At 31.6% G+C, this 20,091-nt stretch overlaps 1 protein-coding gene across 1 annotated transcript in view; it reads right to left on the bottom strand.

Moving 5' to 3' along the window:
* Positions 1 to 20,091, bottom strand: part of SEMA3A (semaphorin 3A) — a 227,304-nt gene that overhangs the window by 104,661 nt on the left and 102,552 nt on the right. The window contains exon 5 of the mRNA XM_059932864.1: positions 3,142 to 3,235. Within this exon, the coding sequence (XP_059788847.1) occupies positions 3,142 to 3,235 (94 nt within the window). The remainder of the gene's footprint in view (positions 1 to 3,141; positions 3,236 to 20,091) is intronic.

Raw genomic sequence — 20,091 nt, 5'->3', positions numbered from 1 at the left:
GCCATTCTTTCTGAACTGTAAGCTTTCTTAACTGTCTCTAAGGAAAGTATTCTTTACTGAGATGAACAAAAAGTTTAGTGAACTGCATTTCCACCATGGCAGTGTTACCTGAGAAGCATGTGTTAAAAACAAAAGTTCATATGTACTCTGTACTTTCTGTTCACAGCTCAAAATGAAGTAAAAACGTGGCTTAGATCAGTTAATGTATTGGATTACAATTCCTAAAAAGGGTGTGGTGAGAAGAAACAGAAGGTGGAAAAAAAATATTTCCTGATGAAATCACAGCATTACTAACACAGGTGTAAAGTGTATCATGGATGTGAGCAAAAATCAAACAAACCTAAAGACCAAGCCATTATGTTGTTAACACCTTAAGCAAATTCTACTCACAGCATAGCAGAGTAATTAGAAACAGAGGGAAAAAAATATGTCTCTCAAACAAACACACACACACACCCCCGACATGGCATGGATGAAAGCTACTTCTTGAGAGTGGAATGGTATGGGAATACTTTTACATTTTCACATTTGTTAAGCAACCTTTTCTATAACAATAAATATACTGGCTTTGTTAATACTGGTCCTTTTAAAACTAACATTTTTTGAGTAGTTGTAAATGATACAAAATTAAAAATGTAAAATTTATACATTACCAAATCTCTCTCCTAGCCTCCCTACAGGCAACCACTATTACCAGTTCCTCTTTTTTCAGTTTCTACTTCCAAATATATGCCAGAAATATGTACGTACCCAAATGTAGTATGCTATTACATTGTCTTATTTAATTCTCACAACAAACTAGTGGAATTTGCATAGCCATGCCATTTTACATACACAGAAACTGAGGCTCAGAGAGGTTCAAATAATTTTCTCAATTACAGTTAATTAATTTGGGGAGTACCTTTAATACCAAGTGAGAGTATATTCTAATGTCAAATTATGTTCTTTCCTGAAGCATGGCAGAATTATAGCATAGTTATAAAGAAGCAAGTAACCTCAATAAAGGAAGTCACAGCTTTTGAATTAAAATGATGCTGCAAATATTTTGAGGGATTTTACCAGGTCTAGTATGGCCTGCTCATTTTTCTGTATCTTGCTATTCAACTGATCCAGAAATTAACTTAAGTTGGCTTTAATAATCTCCTCTGTCAATAAGCACTAAATATCTCTGAAAATTATTCAATTACTTTACAGTATTGGCTAGGTGAGATCTGGGCTTTCATTTAAAAGCTGTTTCTCTGAAATGCCTACCATTCTTTTCTAGCCATACATCCTGTCCTTGACTCATGCAACTTCCCTCATTCTCTTTTCCTTTTCACAAACCTATACAACTGTTTCAAGGAAGTTCTAATATAAAACCAAACCTGCGGTGTTTCATATTCTTTGTGGACATTGTGTGGTTGGACGCCATATGAACTATGTAATACTTAGTTGTCATCATTCTTTCTCAGTGGAATATTAAAATAAATAAGTAAATCCCTACTGAGAAACATACCACAAAATAGAGCTGCTCTAGGCACAGTTTTACATACTGCTTTTTGAGGAATATCTATCTTTTTTTGTTCAGAATGCAATTTAAATAAGTATAGCCTGCAGGTTCAAACAAGATAGGACTCCTCCCCTTTGTTTAAGAGTTTTCAAATTTCTGTGTGTGCACTTAAGGAAGTCAGCCAGACGTAATCACTAGGCCATCTGCGAATAGGAAAATTATAAGTGTGTTACATTTGCTGCATTCCTTCAGGTCTTAAACTTTTGTTAAAGTGCTCCATAAATGGATCAAATGGACTGAAATTGTCTACATTTCCAAGGCAATAGAGGAGATAATTCATGCTGTAATGGTTTTATTCTTAATAGTAAAAGGATCAGTGAAACAGCGATAAAGTAAACACTAGAGAATACTGGAAAAAATATATTTTCAAGTTAATGTTGTAGTCAGTATGACTAGAGTCTTACTTTGTTGAATAGAAAAAAGATTTTTTTTAAAATAAAAAGGCTAAACTTTATGAAATTATTATATGTCAAATAATAGCCTAAATTTACCTTTTAAAAGTCTAGATGTATTACTCAAAATTCTATCAGAAAGTTTACACCTGAAAAGTTTCACTTATTATTTTTTTGTGTTATCAAATAATTACTTTCTATATTTTATAAAAAAGAAAACAAAAGGAAAAAGAAAAGGAAACAAAAAGCTACATAAATTCTACATGATTATATAAAAACATATATTCAGGAGTAAGGTAATGACCCAGAATCTTCTGTACTTTAGGTTATTGGCATACTCAAAAGTTAAAACAAGAAAACAAAAAAAGAAAAAGAAAAATTGTTTAATGATATATCACTTTTTGTGTATTATTTAATCCCAGTCCAGAAGTGGTTAAAAGCATGTGGAAAGAATTCTCTATTTTTTGATACAAACTAAAGTTTTCTCCTTCTGCCTACTTCTATCTTCCTATTTCTATCCTTTTGAACTATGGCTAAGCATTCACCACCTATCTGCAATGTTGAAGTAAAAGAAGAAAGAAGAAAACTAGAAAGGAAGATGGTTAAAGAAAAGGGCACAGGAAATACATAAAATGTTTTGTTAGATTAAAAAAAGAAGAAGAAGCCCTAAAGTCAGAAAAGATGAATACAGAAGGACTTTGCCAACTCAAGGTAACACAAGGGGTCTCTGTCAACTGTACTACCATTTAGTTGGATTGTGCTGATTAAGCTGACCAAATGCTGAGAGTGTGACAAATCTTGGGACTACAATTAACAACCTAGAGTGAATCTCATTCTTTCCTTCTGACCTGTCAAAATTCCCCCTTGAAACGCCTCTTCCCAAAAAATGAAAATCAAAACCATATTTTTACAAAACAAAAATTGTAAAGGTCTAGGGGGATGTATAGTGATTGAGCAGCCAATTTTAAAGATACTATTAAACCATTCTGATTAAAAAGAATCATAGACTAGATAGTACAATAATCAAATCAGCATTTAGTGTTTCTTCTTCATTTTCAAAATATTTGAAAATATCTCAACTGACATACTCCTAAAATATTTTATGATTAATAATAAAAAATCTTGGTATATAACAAGGAACATGCAATCTGGCTATTATCTATAGAAAATTCACTGTTTAGCTGACTGTTGACTGAGTACCTATTAAAAGAGATGCCGTCAGCAGTTTAGGGTCATATGGGCTCTTCCCACGGCCATTTTCAAAATGTGAGTCTTCCAGCTTAAAAATGTTGTCCTGTAGAAAAGAAAAAGAAGAATTCAATTTATTTATAATAAAAAGTATTTTTAACATGCCAGTTAATCAGAGAGAGGTTGAGTATTCTTCTGCACTATCAAGGTGTATTATTATTTGTGTAAACTTTAGAGATGACAGAATAACTTAAGGGGGATAAAACCTAGCTATTACTAGACAAATATCTATTTAGCTTGGTGACTTTTAGTATCATTTAGCATGTTGCAAGTAATTGTGTATAAGTGAACTCTAAAGGACAAGAATGCTATGATAAGAGTGATCATTTTATCACATAGGTATGCGAAGAGCTACCCTAATGGCTCTTGAAAGAATGTTAAATTTAAACAAATGACTCCTTTACTTCCTTCACATAGAGAAAAAATAACAACTCACTATATTAGATGTCTGCAAGAAGATACGCTATCTCACTTTTCTGTATGTACTTTCCAGAAGGAAATAGTCATAGCAGTCACGTCCTCCACTCTGTCATTCCTACAACTTTGATGCTTACAAGCTCCTCAAGCATTTTAAAATTACTCACCTTGGAAGGTGGAAGGTACCTGAAACTATCCTTATCAATTTCTCTAAGTGGGAAATATCAAACTGCTTATTAGGATGGGTGTGCCTGGAGATAGTGTCCTTAGGACAATAAGCACAGAGGTGACACATTTTTATCACAGGGAAGTCTGCTCAGTTGAGGCTCAAGCACCCAGAAACTTAAGTGAACATTTGACTATGGTAGAAAGTATGCCAGAAAGCACTGCAACAAAATCCTTAATAAGGAGATAACTAACTCATGCCTAAGACACTGTCCTCAGAATGTGAGGCTTCTATATGACAGTGGAGTAAACTGGGGTATTTCTGAGCATTCTTTTCAGAACCAAGTGCTCTGGAAATTAATTAGGTCAGAATATGTATGCATTTTCCAGTAGCACATTAACTTGTCCACACACTGAAATAAAACACCTTTTCTGGCAATTTCTCTAGTATTCACATAAAAGCATTTTCTATATTCTTAGGATAGTAAATGGTGTTCATTTTATGGCCAATATGGGTCACTTTATTTAACATTTAATATCTGATGGAGCTAATGGCAGAGTTTCAAATTATGACTCTTAAAACTCATTTGAGTTAGGGAAGAAGAGTGAAAAAGGAAGCAAACCAAAAATGTTCTCCATTTTTACTACTGTAAGTAAGAATTACCAAGTCTCCTCTTTCCTTGCATTGACTCTGTACTTGGTAAATAGCTATCCCCTAGCAATGATGGTTCTTTAGCTGAATTCTAAAATTTACACTGTGAAAAATTTACGGGGTTTCTCAGAATTGTGCTAAGTTGTAGTAGGAAGGGCAGTGAGTCAGGAGTCAGGCCCAGTTGGGCCAATGATTAGCTCTGGTTCTTTGGTGGCCAATTAATATCTCTGAGCCTTCGGTTTCTAAAAGTTAATGTTGATAAGGATATTTAATCTCAAATGTTTATTGTGAAGATTAAAGAATTGAAATAAAGTATTTTTAAAGCAGCAAAAAAACAGACACTATTTCTATTCTATTAATACTGCTCATATTACTACCACAAGAATATGAAAATTTAACACAAGTTGTTACCATTGTTGTAAACTTTCCTACCAGAACTTGAAAGAAATATTACTTAAAAACAGTTACATAAGTCACCAAATTATAAACTTATTTACAAATACACATTTGTCATAGACACTTGAATATTAAAATTATAATATGAAATTTATTGCCATATACTAAGAAGAAGCATAGAAGAAATCTTAAGAAATATTTAGGTATATTTTGATAAAAATTAGGAAACAATCCAAAATAAATATGCTCAGTAGATGATATACACTCTACTGCCACAATGATAGAAAATATTAAAATTTGTCTATGTGATTAGTCCTCACAGGTTAGAGGAAGCATCAGGGAGAAGTGGTGGTGTGGCTGAAAATATTGTTATGAATATTAGTATAAATTTCTTGTCCTCATAAGACATTTTACAATACTGACAAAGATAGAGGAGCTATCTGTCAAAGTGTGAGACACTTGATGTCTGGGATCATGTATCCACGTTAGTAAGACAATGCCAAGGTATATGAGAAGTACTTGCAACTTCGTGTTTAACATTTGATTTACAAGGTAAAGGATTAAACTTCATAGGAAGAGAGGTTAAGCATGTCAGTTACAGTTTAAGAGAAGATGAAAAACTATCCTTTGTCATGGTGTCAGGTAATGTGTTCAAAGCCGGCCTCCTTTTTCCTTTCCGTCATTTTTCCTTTAAATGGAACTCTTGCCCAAATTTCTGGGTTTCTACAGTGTAATTATTCTATATTCTTATAGGATTCTACTGAAGGGTAAAAGATTGAATTTCCTTTCCAGCCTAGTGATATGGGGCCTGGAATAAATATAATTTGCTTTCTGAATAGGGAAGTAAAAGATATTTCTTACATACAAATGTTTGTAGTGTAAAATTCATACCGATTACACATAGTAATGGAGTCTAAGGCTGTTGAAATCAGACAGAAATGGATATTATCCCTGGCTGTGCCTTTTATTATCTGGGCCTCAGGCAATCCCTAAACCCTTCTGAAACTCAGAGTCATCTATAAAAGGAGATAGGAAAATCTCATAGGGTTGATTGGGAATATTTACTGCAATAATGTATATGAAACAATACTTAGTATGCCCTCAAAAATATTCATTAATTTATTTTTTCATTGTTTATAGTTACCAAAATAAGATCATTCTTTCCTATACTGATTAATATCTCTCATGCTACAGTGGAAATGCCTGCCTATATATTCATCAGTAGAAATTAAGACTTATGTTTAAAAATATGTAAATACTTTGGACTCCCAAAATGCACTGAAAATTGTTCATTTCTATAGCTAGACCACAGTCCAGTTCAAAAGCTTTTCTGACAAAAAAAAGAAATCATTAAATATAATATGTATAGGAAGCAACCGAAGTGTCCATCGACAGATGAATGGATAAAGAAAATGTGGCACATATATACAATGGACTATTACTCAGCCATAAAAAGAAACGAAATTGAGTTATTTGTAGTGAGGTGGATGGACCTAGAGACTGTCATACAGAGTGAAGGAAGTCAGAAAGAGAAAAACAAATACCATATGCTAACACATACATATGAAATCTAAAAAAAAAAAAGGTTTTGAAGCACCCAGGGGCAGGACAGGAATAAAGACGCAGCCATAGAGAATGGACTTGAGGACATGGGGAGGGGGAAGGGTAAGATGGGAGGAAGAGAGAGAGTGGCATGGACATATATACACTACCAAATCGAAAATAGATAGCTAGTGGGAAGCAGCCTCGTAGCACAGGGAGATCAGCTCCCTGCTTTGTGTCCACCTAGAGGGGTGGGATAGGGAGGGTGGGAGGGAGACTCAAGAGGGAGGAGATATGGGGATATATGTATATGTATAGCTGATCCACTTTGTTATACAACAGAAACTAACACACCATTATAAAGCAATTATATTCCAATAAAGATGTTAAAAATATATATATAATATGTATAAAAATTCTCAATTAAAAAGGGCTACCCCCTTTTAATACGTCTGATGAACTTAATGTGATTGACAGACACCAATATTGCTGTTTCTGTTATCTTGTGCACGAAACCTATTAGGTGTGTGAAAATACTGACCCCTTGGAAAAGAAGTCTGTGTTAATATAATTGTACATTCTATGTTGTCATACATAGCATATCACGTAGACAACTGTCTGGCTGTACTTGGAAGACTTTTTGAAATCTGATTGCTACTCAATGATTTTCTGTTTTAAAGAGTGTTAAACAGATCACATACGCAAGTAATAAGACGAAAAATCTTAAGACCAATGTATACAATTAAACCACATAGCTTATATTCTTACTTGGGCTGAAATACTTTTCATTTTTAGTAATACATGAAAAGAAATCTAGCTGCATGGATTCTAATTGCTTTAGCAGATACTGTGAGCATATCATATAAGTTATTGTGCCATATTTTATTACATGATTGCATCAGTTTTCAGCAACTATTTTTAGCTTTCAAGACCACTCTTTCCCCTTTGTCTTCTGGATTTCCTGAATGTTATTAGACTGTGGTGAGGTAAGACATTAGAGGAAATAATAACTGTGCTAATGTCTAATCCAAAGTTTTATAAATTATAAACCAGTGGTGACATCATGGCAATAAATTTCCTAAATCTCAATCTTGTCCAAGTAATAAATTTAGGGAACAAAGCTGCAATTTTAGTTGTTTTATTTAATGATTAAAACATAAATGATGTTTGTAAAAAAGAAAAGAAATGAAAAGAAAAGAAAATCCGATGTATATGTGATAGAATAACCATTTTGGGTGGGGAACTATATAAACTTAATCAAACCCAATACTTGGACAGTATTTTAAAACATACATTATTAAATTTTTTCAAATTGCTCTTTCTCCTCTCCTGCTCTTTACAAAGATACTTTGTTTGCCAGTTCTAATGAATTATCAAGTATTCCTTGGTCACACCATATTTTTCTCATTTCTGCCTGAACTATCCCCAGCTCACCCATCCTCAACCCCAAGGTGAACTTCCTTTCCTTTAAGACTAAATTCAAAAGTTACTTCCTAGGAGAAGTCTTCAGAGCTTCCTGGAGATATAATTTATTAGTTTCCTTTGTGCATATCCTAATTAACAACAGTACACAAGCAATGACAATACTGGGTAAAACTACTGGCTTCAGCAATGAAGGGACGTCATAGGATCTCATAGGAAATACTGTGACATACTATATTTTACCCAAAGGAGATCCACTTGTGGATAAAATTCATCCGGATTTACTTCTCTTAAAAAGGTGACTCTAGATCTATGCTGTGCAATTCTAATAGCCATGAGCTACATGTAGCAATTTAAATTAATTAAAATTAAAAATCCTATTCCTCAGTTGCACTAGTTACATTTTAAGTGTTTAATAGTCACATGAGACTTGTGAATACAATACTACACAGATGCAAACATTTCCACTGTCACAGAAGTTCTACTGGACAACACTCTATTGGACAACACTCTAGATCCTATTCCCTTAGTAGCAAAGAGTAGAAGTGAAAATTAGAGGCCCTCTAGGGAAAGAAAATTTGTCCTCAGCTGATTCACTTTGTTATACAGCAGAAACTAACACACCATTGTAAAGCAATTATACTCCAATAAAGATGTTTAAAAAAAAATGCAAAAAAAAAAAAATTTGTCCTCAGACCACAATCATAGTAGAAAAAGTTCATGAAATCTACAAGGAAAGATTATAGTAAAATCACTAGTTTTTTATTTTTATTAGCTAGGGATTACCCTAAGTAACTTTTAATGGCAGGACAGATGAACAAATACATGCCCTGTATTTTTTTATATGCCATCCTTCTTCCATTCAAATTACTCTTCCCTAATCTATGCAGGCAAAAATTTTACTCATTGTTTAAAGCTTAAGTCATAATACCAGTCCATTAAATGTTCATTAATTTTCCCCAGCAGAAGAAATATTTTCTCCCTGGAACTTGTATAGAAATCTATTCATAATCTCTTTGTGCCATTTGTTACCTTCAACCTTGCTATTCAATAATGCACGTTTCTCTTTTCTTCCTATTAAATACTTTTGAGGCGAGGGAAAAATCTGATTCATTATATTTCTCCCAAGTACTAAAATAGAACTTTTCACTGAGTTAAAGCTCAATGAAGGAAAGAATGAATAAATGAGTGACCGTGTGACTGAGTAGAAGAGGCACTAGAGAAAAACTACATCCAAGGAATAGCAAGGGCATTGCCCTGGACTCTAGGAGCTAATACTTCAAGGATATGACACAGATATGAACACAGTTATGCAGTAGAGGCCAGACTACAAAATTCAAATATTAAACCTAGCTTTAAAGTGAGTTTTAAGAAATATGATACTGTTTAACTTTTTAGTGTTGTATGTGTCACTATTAATAGATTATTGATACTTGTTATATACTTCAAATACGAGTTTACTCTTACTATAAAAGATAAAAAATAAAATTTAATGACAAAAGAGCATAACATTACAATCCCTTTGCTTTTACATCCCTGTTCCTCTTTAATTTTCATTGGGCCTTGTAGTTCATCAGTTATTATTAATATTAAGCTTGTTAATAAATATTACTCCTTTCGATAGAGCCATTTTATTGAGGGAAAAGTTATCAAAATCGTCCTTTGTAGAAATTCAAAAATCTTTCTTATCAATGTAATAGTTCCATAATTCCAGGATAACTGTTTTACCTGACCATTTTTTACTTACAGAAATTACTCCATGTATCTCTGGGATGTTGGCTAGTGGAACATCAAACTGGAGAAGCTCTTTGGGCTTTTGCCAAATACAATTTGCTACTTATAAAGTATATATAATTTCTTATCGGGATTTGCACTTCTATATTTATTTTAGAAACTTTCTAATTTATATGTTTTCTGAAACACTATATAAATATTAATATGTACAGTAAATATATATTGATCTGTGACTATGTAAGAATTATGTTTGGAATATGAAAGTGAAAGGTCTAATTATTTAATTCAATGAGCAAGAAATTACAATAAAAATTATATAATCTAAGTCGAACACTTGTGACTTTTGCTTTAATTACATGAAAGTACCTTGCCTCCTTGATATTTGATATTTGTATTGATTTTTTTTTTTTTTTCTGGAGTAGAGGTATAATTGTGTCACTTTTCGGAACTGAGATACACATGATTGATTCAAAAAGTCAGAAGTTAAGGAGAATAATGTTTCTTTGGTCATAAAGACTGATTAATAATCCTTGCCTATATTTTCCTGATAGCATGTGACAGATGTTTCTGGAGTAACAAGATGAGAACAGATTAAAGATTGTGTGGTATTTGGGATTTGGAGAGAAATATTTTAATTTTCAAATGTAGTTACAAATTAGAATGTATTCATATTTCTACTTTCTGTTAAAATGCACGATTGCAGGATTGTTACTTAGGGTTTCATGTTTTCCTTGATGAAAAGCTTCGTTTGTTCTGGTTTTTAAGTTTGCACTCGAATCTTAAGAAATAAATCCACCCACGTTATCAAAAAAAAAAATTATATAATAACATTACATATATATGCTATTACAATGTTTATAAAGTATTTGGTAGCTATTTCACTTAACATTAAACACATACTAAGTGTTAATAATGTCCTAAGAGTTCATCTATATTTTTTCACTTAATCTTCAAACAACCCTACTATTATTGTGCCAGTTTTACAGATGAGAAGCAGAGACATTTTCCATTTAATACTCAAAGTCATAAAGACAATAAATGATGGAGTAAGAATTTGATGACAGAACTCTTTCCAAATCCATGTTTTTAACCACTACATAAAAAAGTGGGCTTACCATAAATATTATGTGAAAAAAAAAACTGCGTGAGATGTACCCTATGATAGTAGAAACTGGAAACCACAGGAGTTCAAAGTGGGGATAGATAATTTTATGTTTCAGCATATAAAGAAAAGCTTTATTTGATTTAGTCCTTTAAAAATGTATTTTGATGGGAGGTGAGTGTATCTGGGAGTACGCATGTGTATGTTTGTGTGTTCATTGGTTATGGGTGCAGAGGGCCAGAGGAGCTCATAGAGAGGGCAGAGGAAAGCACAGATGCAGGTTAGTCCATCTAGAGTAAACAACATGAACAAAATCCTCTCAAAATAGATATAATTCATATGATAAGTAACATAAAATTGAGTTTAGACAATGAGGACTGTATACATATATTAAGAGATATAGTGGATAAATTTGAAATCAAACTGTGGATAGTTTTCTGTGCCAGAATAAGCAATTTAGCATGCATTCATGACACAGTGATAATTTTAGCTGGAGAACAATAGCATCAAAGAAGTGCAATATTATGATGAATCTGACAGTGACGCATAGGATGATTTAAAGATACATGAGCCTTGTGACAGGAAAAGACCTACTGCCATAGCCTGGGGAGGGGAGAATTAGCTCTTCTTACACATTACGGCAGTTTAAAGGAATTTTTTATGTTGTGTGTTATGATGGTCAAGTCATTTAGCTTCTTTGTATTTCATGTTTCTTAACTTCAGTTGCATCAGAATTCCCTTTAATAGTCCAGTGAAGCTACGGATTCTTTGTTTCAGAAAATTGAAGCTAAGCATACATATGTTTTATAAGCAATCTTTAGGGTTTATTGACTTTATGTAGTCATGGCAAGAGTTTCCAAATCAGCTATTCTACAAAGACCTTTCCATTTCTAACTTGGTATGATTCTCTCATCCTATCCCTCTGAATTTGGACATTTGCTTCTGTTGTTCTTTGGCTCTGTCCTTGAACATAATAGAGGGATTATCCAGACTTTTAAAACCCATTTTCGTTTTCATTCTCTACATACTATTATTTGGTATTCATTTATTTTTATAAATTCAGCTATTGAACTTCAGCCCCAATCCCTCTGCTATTCTAATCATTCAAACTTGGTTTCCTGGCCTGTATGAAATCTTCCATTTTCCATGGTTATTTCAAAATTGAGAGCTATTAAGAGGCCTTGGCTCTTCAAAAGAATATAAGAGCAATTACGAATAATAAACTTCATAAAAATTAGCCTGTCAGAAAGAGTTATTTAACAATATACATTGTGGGAAGATACAAAAGAAATGTAACCCTGGTATCTGTCACTGAGGGCTGGGAAATTTAAAAAGTAGTGCTATGTGAATAAAGCAAGTATAATTTTCTGCCCTGATTATATTAGTCCTGTCTTTGATTTCACTATGATTGCAGCCATACTACATTAGAATTTTATTTTTCTCTACAATCTAATAAAACATTGCTGCAAGTAAATGACTGACTGCTAATTGAAAAAGAATCTCAGTGAAAGATAAGCTCAAGGAAAAGCTATATACTTGTAAGGATTTTTAGAACTGAGTATACTAATACCTTCTTCTCATATTATTGATAATTAATATTTTTGAGTAGTTATAGCTGTACAATAATTACAAGATTTGGTTTTAAATCCCAAATGTAGTCATTTGATGCTAAAATGTTTGGAGTCAATAATTATAATTATGCTTATTCAATAATTGCCAATACTTTTCAAATATACACTTTGGAAAGTAAATTTTTCTCAGCAAAAGCCAATTATATGATAATTGTTTTGACAAAAATGTATTTTATCTACTAAATTAAATAAAAATATTCCAGTTATATATAAAATATATAAAATATATTTAATATATAAAATATATTTTATATATAAAATATAGTCCAATTTAATATTCATGATATGTGATCCCTTTCTAGTTACATCTATGCAGACTTTTTTCACTGAATATAATTTCTGTTCCTGAGGAATTCTGAGGATCCAAAATAGGAAGACGGATAATATCATCAGGGTACACAACATTTCTATAAAGTTCATCTCTAGATTAAATGTAAGTAGGAATGGTTAAAATCATTGATTTCAATTTCTATAGTCTGTTCAAGCATTGCTTTAGTAAAGCGGAAATCTTACCTCTAAAATTTGTCTCCAGAGATTATATGGCTTTTCTGCGACCCAGATTTTTTGTTGTTGTTATTTGAATTTGAAGGTAGATGTGGTCAAAAATATTATTGTTTAATAATTATAAAATCTAGATTATATAACCCCTTGTGCCAATTATTGATTGTAAGCTCTAAAACAAGTTTCAAAAATCTCTTTGATGTGTCAACATTCTTATCTATGAAAATACTCCACATAATTGAAATGAAAATACTCCACATAATTGCCTCAAGGATTCAATGAGATATGCGAATTAACATAGGAGAGCATACTTAAACCATATAGAAATTTAGTTCATTATAATTTTAATTATCCTAAATTCACTATTATCGGTACATCTTTATTATGATAGCATGTTGATAACTCATTATCTATGATAACGTAATAGCTAATATGTGTTAAGCAAATATTAGCCAAGCACACTCTCCTAAGTGCTTTATAGGTATTTACTTTTTTATCATTACAATACCCCTTGAAGTACATAGTGTGATAACACTAATTTTACAGATGAAGTAACAAAGACTGAGAAAAAATGACTTGCCTAAGGTCACATAGTATATAGCAGAGCCAGGTAAACAATTTCCATAACCAGTAATAAATGGAGGGATTCTAAAAACCTTATTTTTTGTGTTTGATTTGCACACCGTGTTACTTTATAAATACACATCATACATAAAGTGTTATAACAATATCTCTTAACTCAACTATTTTCCTTGTATTTCAAGCATACGTTAAGTCCTGAATTAATCTTAACTGAATTGACCATGACAGATAACACTGTATTTAATATAGTCCCCACATTATACTCTAATACAGTAAAGACAAGTAGAAAAAAACTAACATAATTCTAACTTTATTTGCAGAAAAATATATGAAATTACTTTGTTTCCAAGTTTGTGAGAAATTAGCATCACTTTATTCATTGTCCACCCAGTAACAACATACACTTCTTACAGCTGGATTAAATAGGATTTGCCCTCTAAATTTAAGGTATCCGAATTTATCTGGGTTCCTCAAACAAACATCAGTGACATAATTCATCTGCTTTTTGTCATCATTAAAATTAATGGTATAAACCAAGGAAAACAGAAAGCATATGTGTTCATACTTCATGCAGATTATGTTTTTAATAGGAGCTTAATTTGAGTTTATGCAGATATCTCATACCTGTCATGGTTTAATCATTCAGCTATGAATGCCTGTTAACTCCCAAGGTATATAACAATGAGAGGGAAAATTTTATCTTGGCTAGAATGAGAAATTCCAGAACATGAACAATTTACTCTAAAATATTTTGCCCCAGTGAGACCTGGTAAAGTGAGCTCAGTCAAAGAGCAAATCAAAAGTCCCCAAAAAGTAAAATAATGGAACAATTCACTTGATCTTTCCATGTGCATTTTAAGTCTTCTATGTCCAAAACACAGTTATTTTGTATTTGCCATGCTATAATTTCACAAAGCATCAGTGTTTTTTATCCTAAACTGTGAAAGTACACCTATTATTTTTAACCACTTCTTTTTATAAAGTGTTTGTCACATCCATGATTAGACACCACTGGGGAATTTTATCAACCTAAATGTAAATATGTCAATAGAAAGCCGCATATGTTCTGTAAGAAGTACTGGAATCTACTCATATGGTTTCTTTACATTTCAAGATTTTTTCATAGATACCATCTGGGAAGCAATGAGCCAAAAGAACTAACATTTTATTTATACCAAGCTTTGTTTTAGCAAAGCTTTGTCATTCAAGTGTTGTTATAATCATATGACATAAATATACGATTTTCTTTTAGCAAATTAGCAAAGATTACAAAAATAATTTTTATTTTTGGCAAAGGTATTTTAGGAAAGAGACAATCCTGTCAATTCTTGGGAAGAACATAAATTTTAAAGAATAATTTGGGAATTAGAAAGCTCTTTAAAAATGTCCATATACTTTAACTTGATTATTTTACTTTTGGAAAAATATACAAATGAAAATAAAAATTTAAAAATTAAAGCGAGAAGAGGTTCACCATGGTATTTCGAAGACTGAAAAAAAATTTAAATGCCAATAAGAGGAGGGTAGTAAACTATGACCTATCTACAAAACATATTATGATACAGATATTAAAATAAATGTTTATATTAAATATGTTATAATATCTAGAATTAATACCTTTGTTAAGTCATTGTGGAAGCAATATGTAGTAATACAACAACTACGTAAGATACATGGAAAAAAAAACTTGAAGAAAATTCATCAAAATATTGAATCTCTAGTTTGTTATTTAGGTATTTTTTCTATATATATTGTTTTTATCTACTTTTAATATTGTATACAATGATCATGCAGCCCATGTATTAAAAACAAAACCCCCCCAAAACCCCAGGGTTGCTATATCTTAAGTAAACTTTCAAATTGGCAGTGCATGAACTGAATCTGGCCCAGAGACATGCTTTATTTAGTTGACATGCGGTTTTGAAATCTTTAACATGAAAGCCTTTTCATGAGACTTAGAACTTTTCATAGGACAATTCAACGTTTCCATTGCTCCCCACTTTTTGTGTGTTTCCATTTTCATCTTTTTATGTCACCTGCATGGTACCGTAGGTATTTAAGTTTGCAACCCCTATAAAGCATTGTGAATTACTTAATTACCAAAAACTACATTGCATTATCATCTTATTGTCTCCATTTTTCAGATTTACTTCAAATAAAGTTTAGCTATTAATCATGGCTATACACAGAAGTTAATGGGAACTTCAAAGTGATTTGAAATTCAAATTGTCATAGTATCATAAATCTCCATAGCTCTTCACTCATTCTTTTTATATAATTAAATAAATCTATACATGCACTGCTGTTTAACAATGTCTCTGTTTTATTTAGAAAGAATTAACTGTTCCAAATATTTATATCTAAATTATCCAGAATTCATAAGACTTGATCTTTAAGGCTGTGAGGTTAACTACTGCAAAATACAGGCAGAGTAGTCCTTAGAGAAGTACCCAGATATTGGGTGGCTTATTTTGCTTTCAAATTAATGACGAGGAAGACATTCTACATCACATGTTGAGTTGACTTTTGGGTCATTATTTCTAATCTACTATAGTTAACACCTGTATTATTTATAAATGTATCTCTCTCACTGGTAGAAGTCAGTTTCTGGCTATAAAGCAAGATTTTTTTGTTATCAAATAAACAATTATAATTACACAACCTAGAACAAATCAAGCATTTTTACTTGGTTTATTTTTATTTATTTATTTTTTATGACTAACTTATTACTTTCCAGACAATGCAAGAACCTTAGAATATATCATATCCATTTATTTCTGCTTCCTCTGGCTGGTGAGCAATACATTTTTATTCCATTTTTCATGGATAGGTGCATCTGTCTTTCACAGCTCCTGGTTTTACGCAAGGAACTCAGCTCCAAAATTCTGCTTGCATGGGTCTGAGGCTGTGCACCCTGTCCTCTCTGTGTTTCTTAAGAATTTCTAATTACATAAATTTTATATTATCATTTCATTTAAGAACTACATTTTGTTACAGCTGTCTTTTATAAAATTTGATAAGCTGTATGGCAGTTTTCTTGGACTTTGTTTTTCCCAACTAGAAAATTCCTAACCAGGAATTCCATGTGGATTCTTAAACCAATTGTTTTAGGAAATGATCTTTTATCCAAAAAATAACCTCATTTTGTCTTCAGTTACTGTTGAGCCTTTCTACCACATTCTAGAACCTGGGCTAATTTTATAACACAGATCTTCTTTTTTAAGCTTTCTATGTCCATCTTATTATCTTGTCCTGATGTCTATGATAAGTCTCTACTGTGAATCTTTCACTGTATCTGTAATTCACATATACACAGATTTCAAGAAGTTCCCTCTTCAGTAAGACTTCTATGTTACCTTCTTGTATAAAAATGTACTTCCTTCCTGTACATTCACATCTGCCCTGGTAGGTCCGATAGCTGGAATCACTATATCATATTGATCCTTTCCTACCATCTAAAATGCTAGACCCTCAATTTCTGTCAAATATTCCAATCATCGTTGTATTACTTACTCTTCTACCACTGGTAAAGATCATTTTTACCACTGGTAAAAAGCATCCTTTTCTAGCCTGAAATCTAAAAGCCCCTACATTAGGTTGCTACAAGAACATCAATCACACTACTTTAGAAATACATATTCTTAAGGAATATTTCTTATCTATCTACCTATATGAGTTTTCTATTGCTGTGCAGCAAATACCACAAACTTAGTGGCTTAAAACAACATCTATTATAGCCCAGTTTCTGTGGGTCAGAAGTCTGGTCAAAGTTTAGCAGGAACCTCTGCTCGGAATCTCATAAGGCTGAAATCAAGATGTCAGCTGGGGCTGCAGTCTCTTCTGATGCTCAGGGTCTTCTTCCAAGCTCATTCAGTTTTTGCCAGAATTTAGTTCCTTATAGCTAAGGAACTCATAGTTACTACCATCTTCTTTGAAGCCAGTGGAACTCACTTTTCTCTACTTGGTTTATTAACTAGAATGTTTGCTGTTGAAAATCATACCTTACACCTAAAATTACCACTTGCATGGACTAGACATTTATGTCATTGTAGATGACATTTTCAATTACAGAAAACATAATAAGTCATCATTATAAATTATTTTAAGAGTAGTTGAAAGCTCAATTAGTATCTTGCTCAGCTTGTTGATGCCCATTTATTACTCTTAAAATAATATATTTTAATCCCTGTCATTAAGAACTGTAAAATTTTAGGTGTGGAGAGAATAGTAACACATGAAGACCGAGAGTAGTATAAAATTGAATACTGTAAGATATGACATATATTCCTACATACTTTGTAGTGTACAAATTCAAAATGAAGAGATATTTTTAATAAGTTGAAGAAAGCACATGATATATTTGTGGCATAATTAGAAGAATGAACCAACCTGAACAATGAACTGATGTGGGAATAACAGGAAAGAAAAATTTAGCAAAATTGTATTTTCTAAGTGTCTTGGCATTGTTAAATTTTCTTAAATTGTCAATATTTTCCAAACCTATGTTTGATCAATACTGATGGGTAATATACATAATTACAGTTAGAAAGCCCCTAAACATATACATATGTTTTTATATATGTATATACATATATATATACAAAAGGAAAAACTGGAAATATGCAGATAGCATAAAAAAGTTATGCTAGACTAATTGTATTTATATGGATATGTAGTTATAAATATGAATGCATATATGTACATATAAACACATTTGCATATAGTCTATATATTTGATCTCATATATTATATATTACATATAAATACATATATAACTTAATATTATATATATTTTAAGGTACTTCTTAACCATGATACTGGGTTTACAATTTTTTAAACATATAGATGCACACAAACGATATTGTATATTTTAAAGGTTAAGAGAACAAAATACTTTTTTTCATTTTCAATTCTGAGATTGACTAAAGGTTCTCTGTTCTAATTTCTGCCCTCTTCCTTGTTTTTTCTTTCTAACACTGAGAGCAAGATTGAGGATGGCTTGCCCCATGGTGGTAGAAGAAAAATACTTAAAAAAGGAGTCTACCTTTTGGGGTAGCTTTTCAGTTTGCCTTTGTAGTTTTGGTTTGATGCTGCTTCCTTAAAATTATTTTATCATTATCTTAATTATCCATGCTACTGTTGTATGCCAACAGTAATGAATAGCACTAGCCCATTGTTAATGCCCATTTATTACTCTTAAAAAATATATTTTAATCCCTGTCATTAAGAACTGTAAAATTTTAGATGTGGAGAGAATAGTAACACATAAAGACTGAGAGCAGTATGAAATAAATACTAGCAGTATAAAATAAAATAAATAAACACTAGTAGTATAAAATTGAATACTGTAAGTTATGACATATATTCCTACATACTTTGTAGTATACAAATTCAAAATGAAGAGATGTATAGAGAGGCAAGAAGTATATGCTCTTGAAAGACCAGAACATGTTACATATGTTTCATTCATTTTCAAATTGTGAATTATTTATTTGGCCTGAATTCTAGATACAAAGCTATATAACAAGGATGAGCAGCAGGAAGGGGAGAGTGGAAAGAACTCAAGATGATAACAAAAGAGTGTAAAAGATAATGAAAATGGCAGTCGGTACACTGTGGAGTGGAAATTTAGGTAATTTCTAATATTATTGTCATCATTGAAGAATCCTGTATTACTAAATAAAGAAAAGACTACTTGAAAAAGAAATACTTTTTTTTGGTCATCTTTATTTTTAATCTTGCATACAAGTGGTGTTCCTTAATTTAAAAAGAAAACGTTATACTATATTAAATCTTGTAAGAATTTAGTCCTGAGGTCCTTTTTAAGATATGACCAAGGAAAATCTAGAAGCATCTTGATTATAAAAAATTCTACAGGCAAAGTCCATAGTGGTATTAGCTTTTGAGCTCAAGGAATTCCTATATCAACCAGTTATGAAGTCTAACAAGAAATTCAAGCCATCCAAAATCTGCACATGGATAGAAAAACTAAATTTTGGCTGTATTAAAACATTGCAGATGGCATGCTCTCAGAGTAGTCATCCATACCTAAAAGTACATAGTCAAATCTTGTCTGAAGTGTACAGGATCATTTAAATAATATATAATGCCAATTGCTAGTGCTATTCATTACTGTGTCATTATAGTTATAATCAAAAGAGAGGTTTCATCCTTAAAATTTGATATTAGAATTTAATCAGTAGGATACGACTTCACAGAAACATATAAAAACATTTATAAAGAATGTCAAAATGTGAAGGAGGTCCAAATTTGATTGAAATCTAATCACTTAAAATTATTTTGGTAAATAAACCAATTTCTGATAACATTTTCTATATTTATATTGAAGGGCATTAAATTATGATCATCTTATAAGAGATGGTTCACCATATCTATTTACTATATGTATGTTTTTACTGATATTTACTAATATAATCAACTAAATACAAATGTAATTAACTAAATAATAATTTGAAACCACATTTATTTAAAAATACATACTTCTTTAGTATTGTATGTAATAAATGTAAATAAAACCAAAATGATGACTGACTCAAATAAGGGATAACCATGGCCTCTAGATAGTCTAGATTTATTAATATTACTATTTTACGCAATCCATCAAAATAAATAAAAACACTGAAGTTCAGAGAGAATAACTGATTATTTAGTATCTCAGTTTTAGAACCTTTCCACCAAATAATTCTGCCTCTTTCCATGGTCACCTTTGTGTGTTACTGTTACAACATTTATTCTTA

Source organism: Balaenoptera ricei, chromosome 9, assembly GCF_028023285.1.
Source record: "Balaenoptera ricei isolate mBalRic1 chromosome 9, mBalRic1.hap2, whole genome shotgun sequence".
In the NCBI taxonomy this organism is placed as follows: domain Eukaryota; kingdom Metazoa; phylum Chordata; class Mammalia; order Artiodactyla; family Balaenopteridae; genus Balaenoptera; species Balaenoptera ricei.
This window is presented reverse-complemented; position numbering and strand designations above follow the sequence as displayed.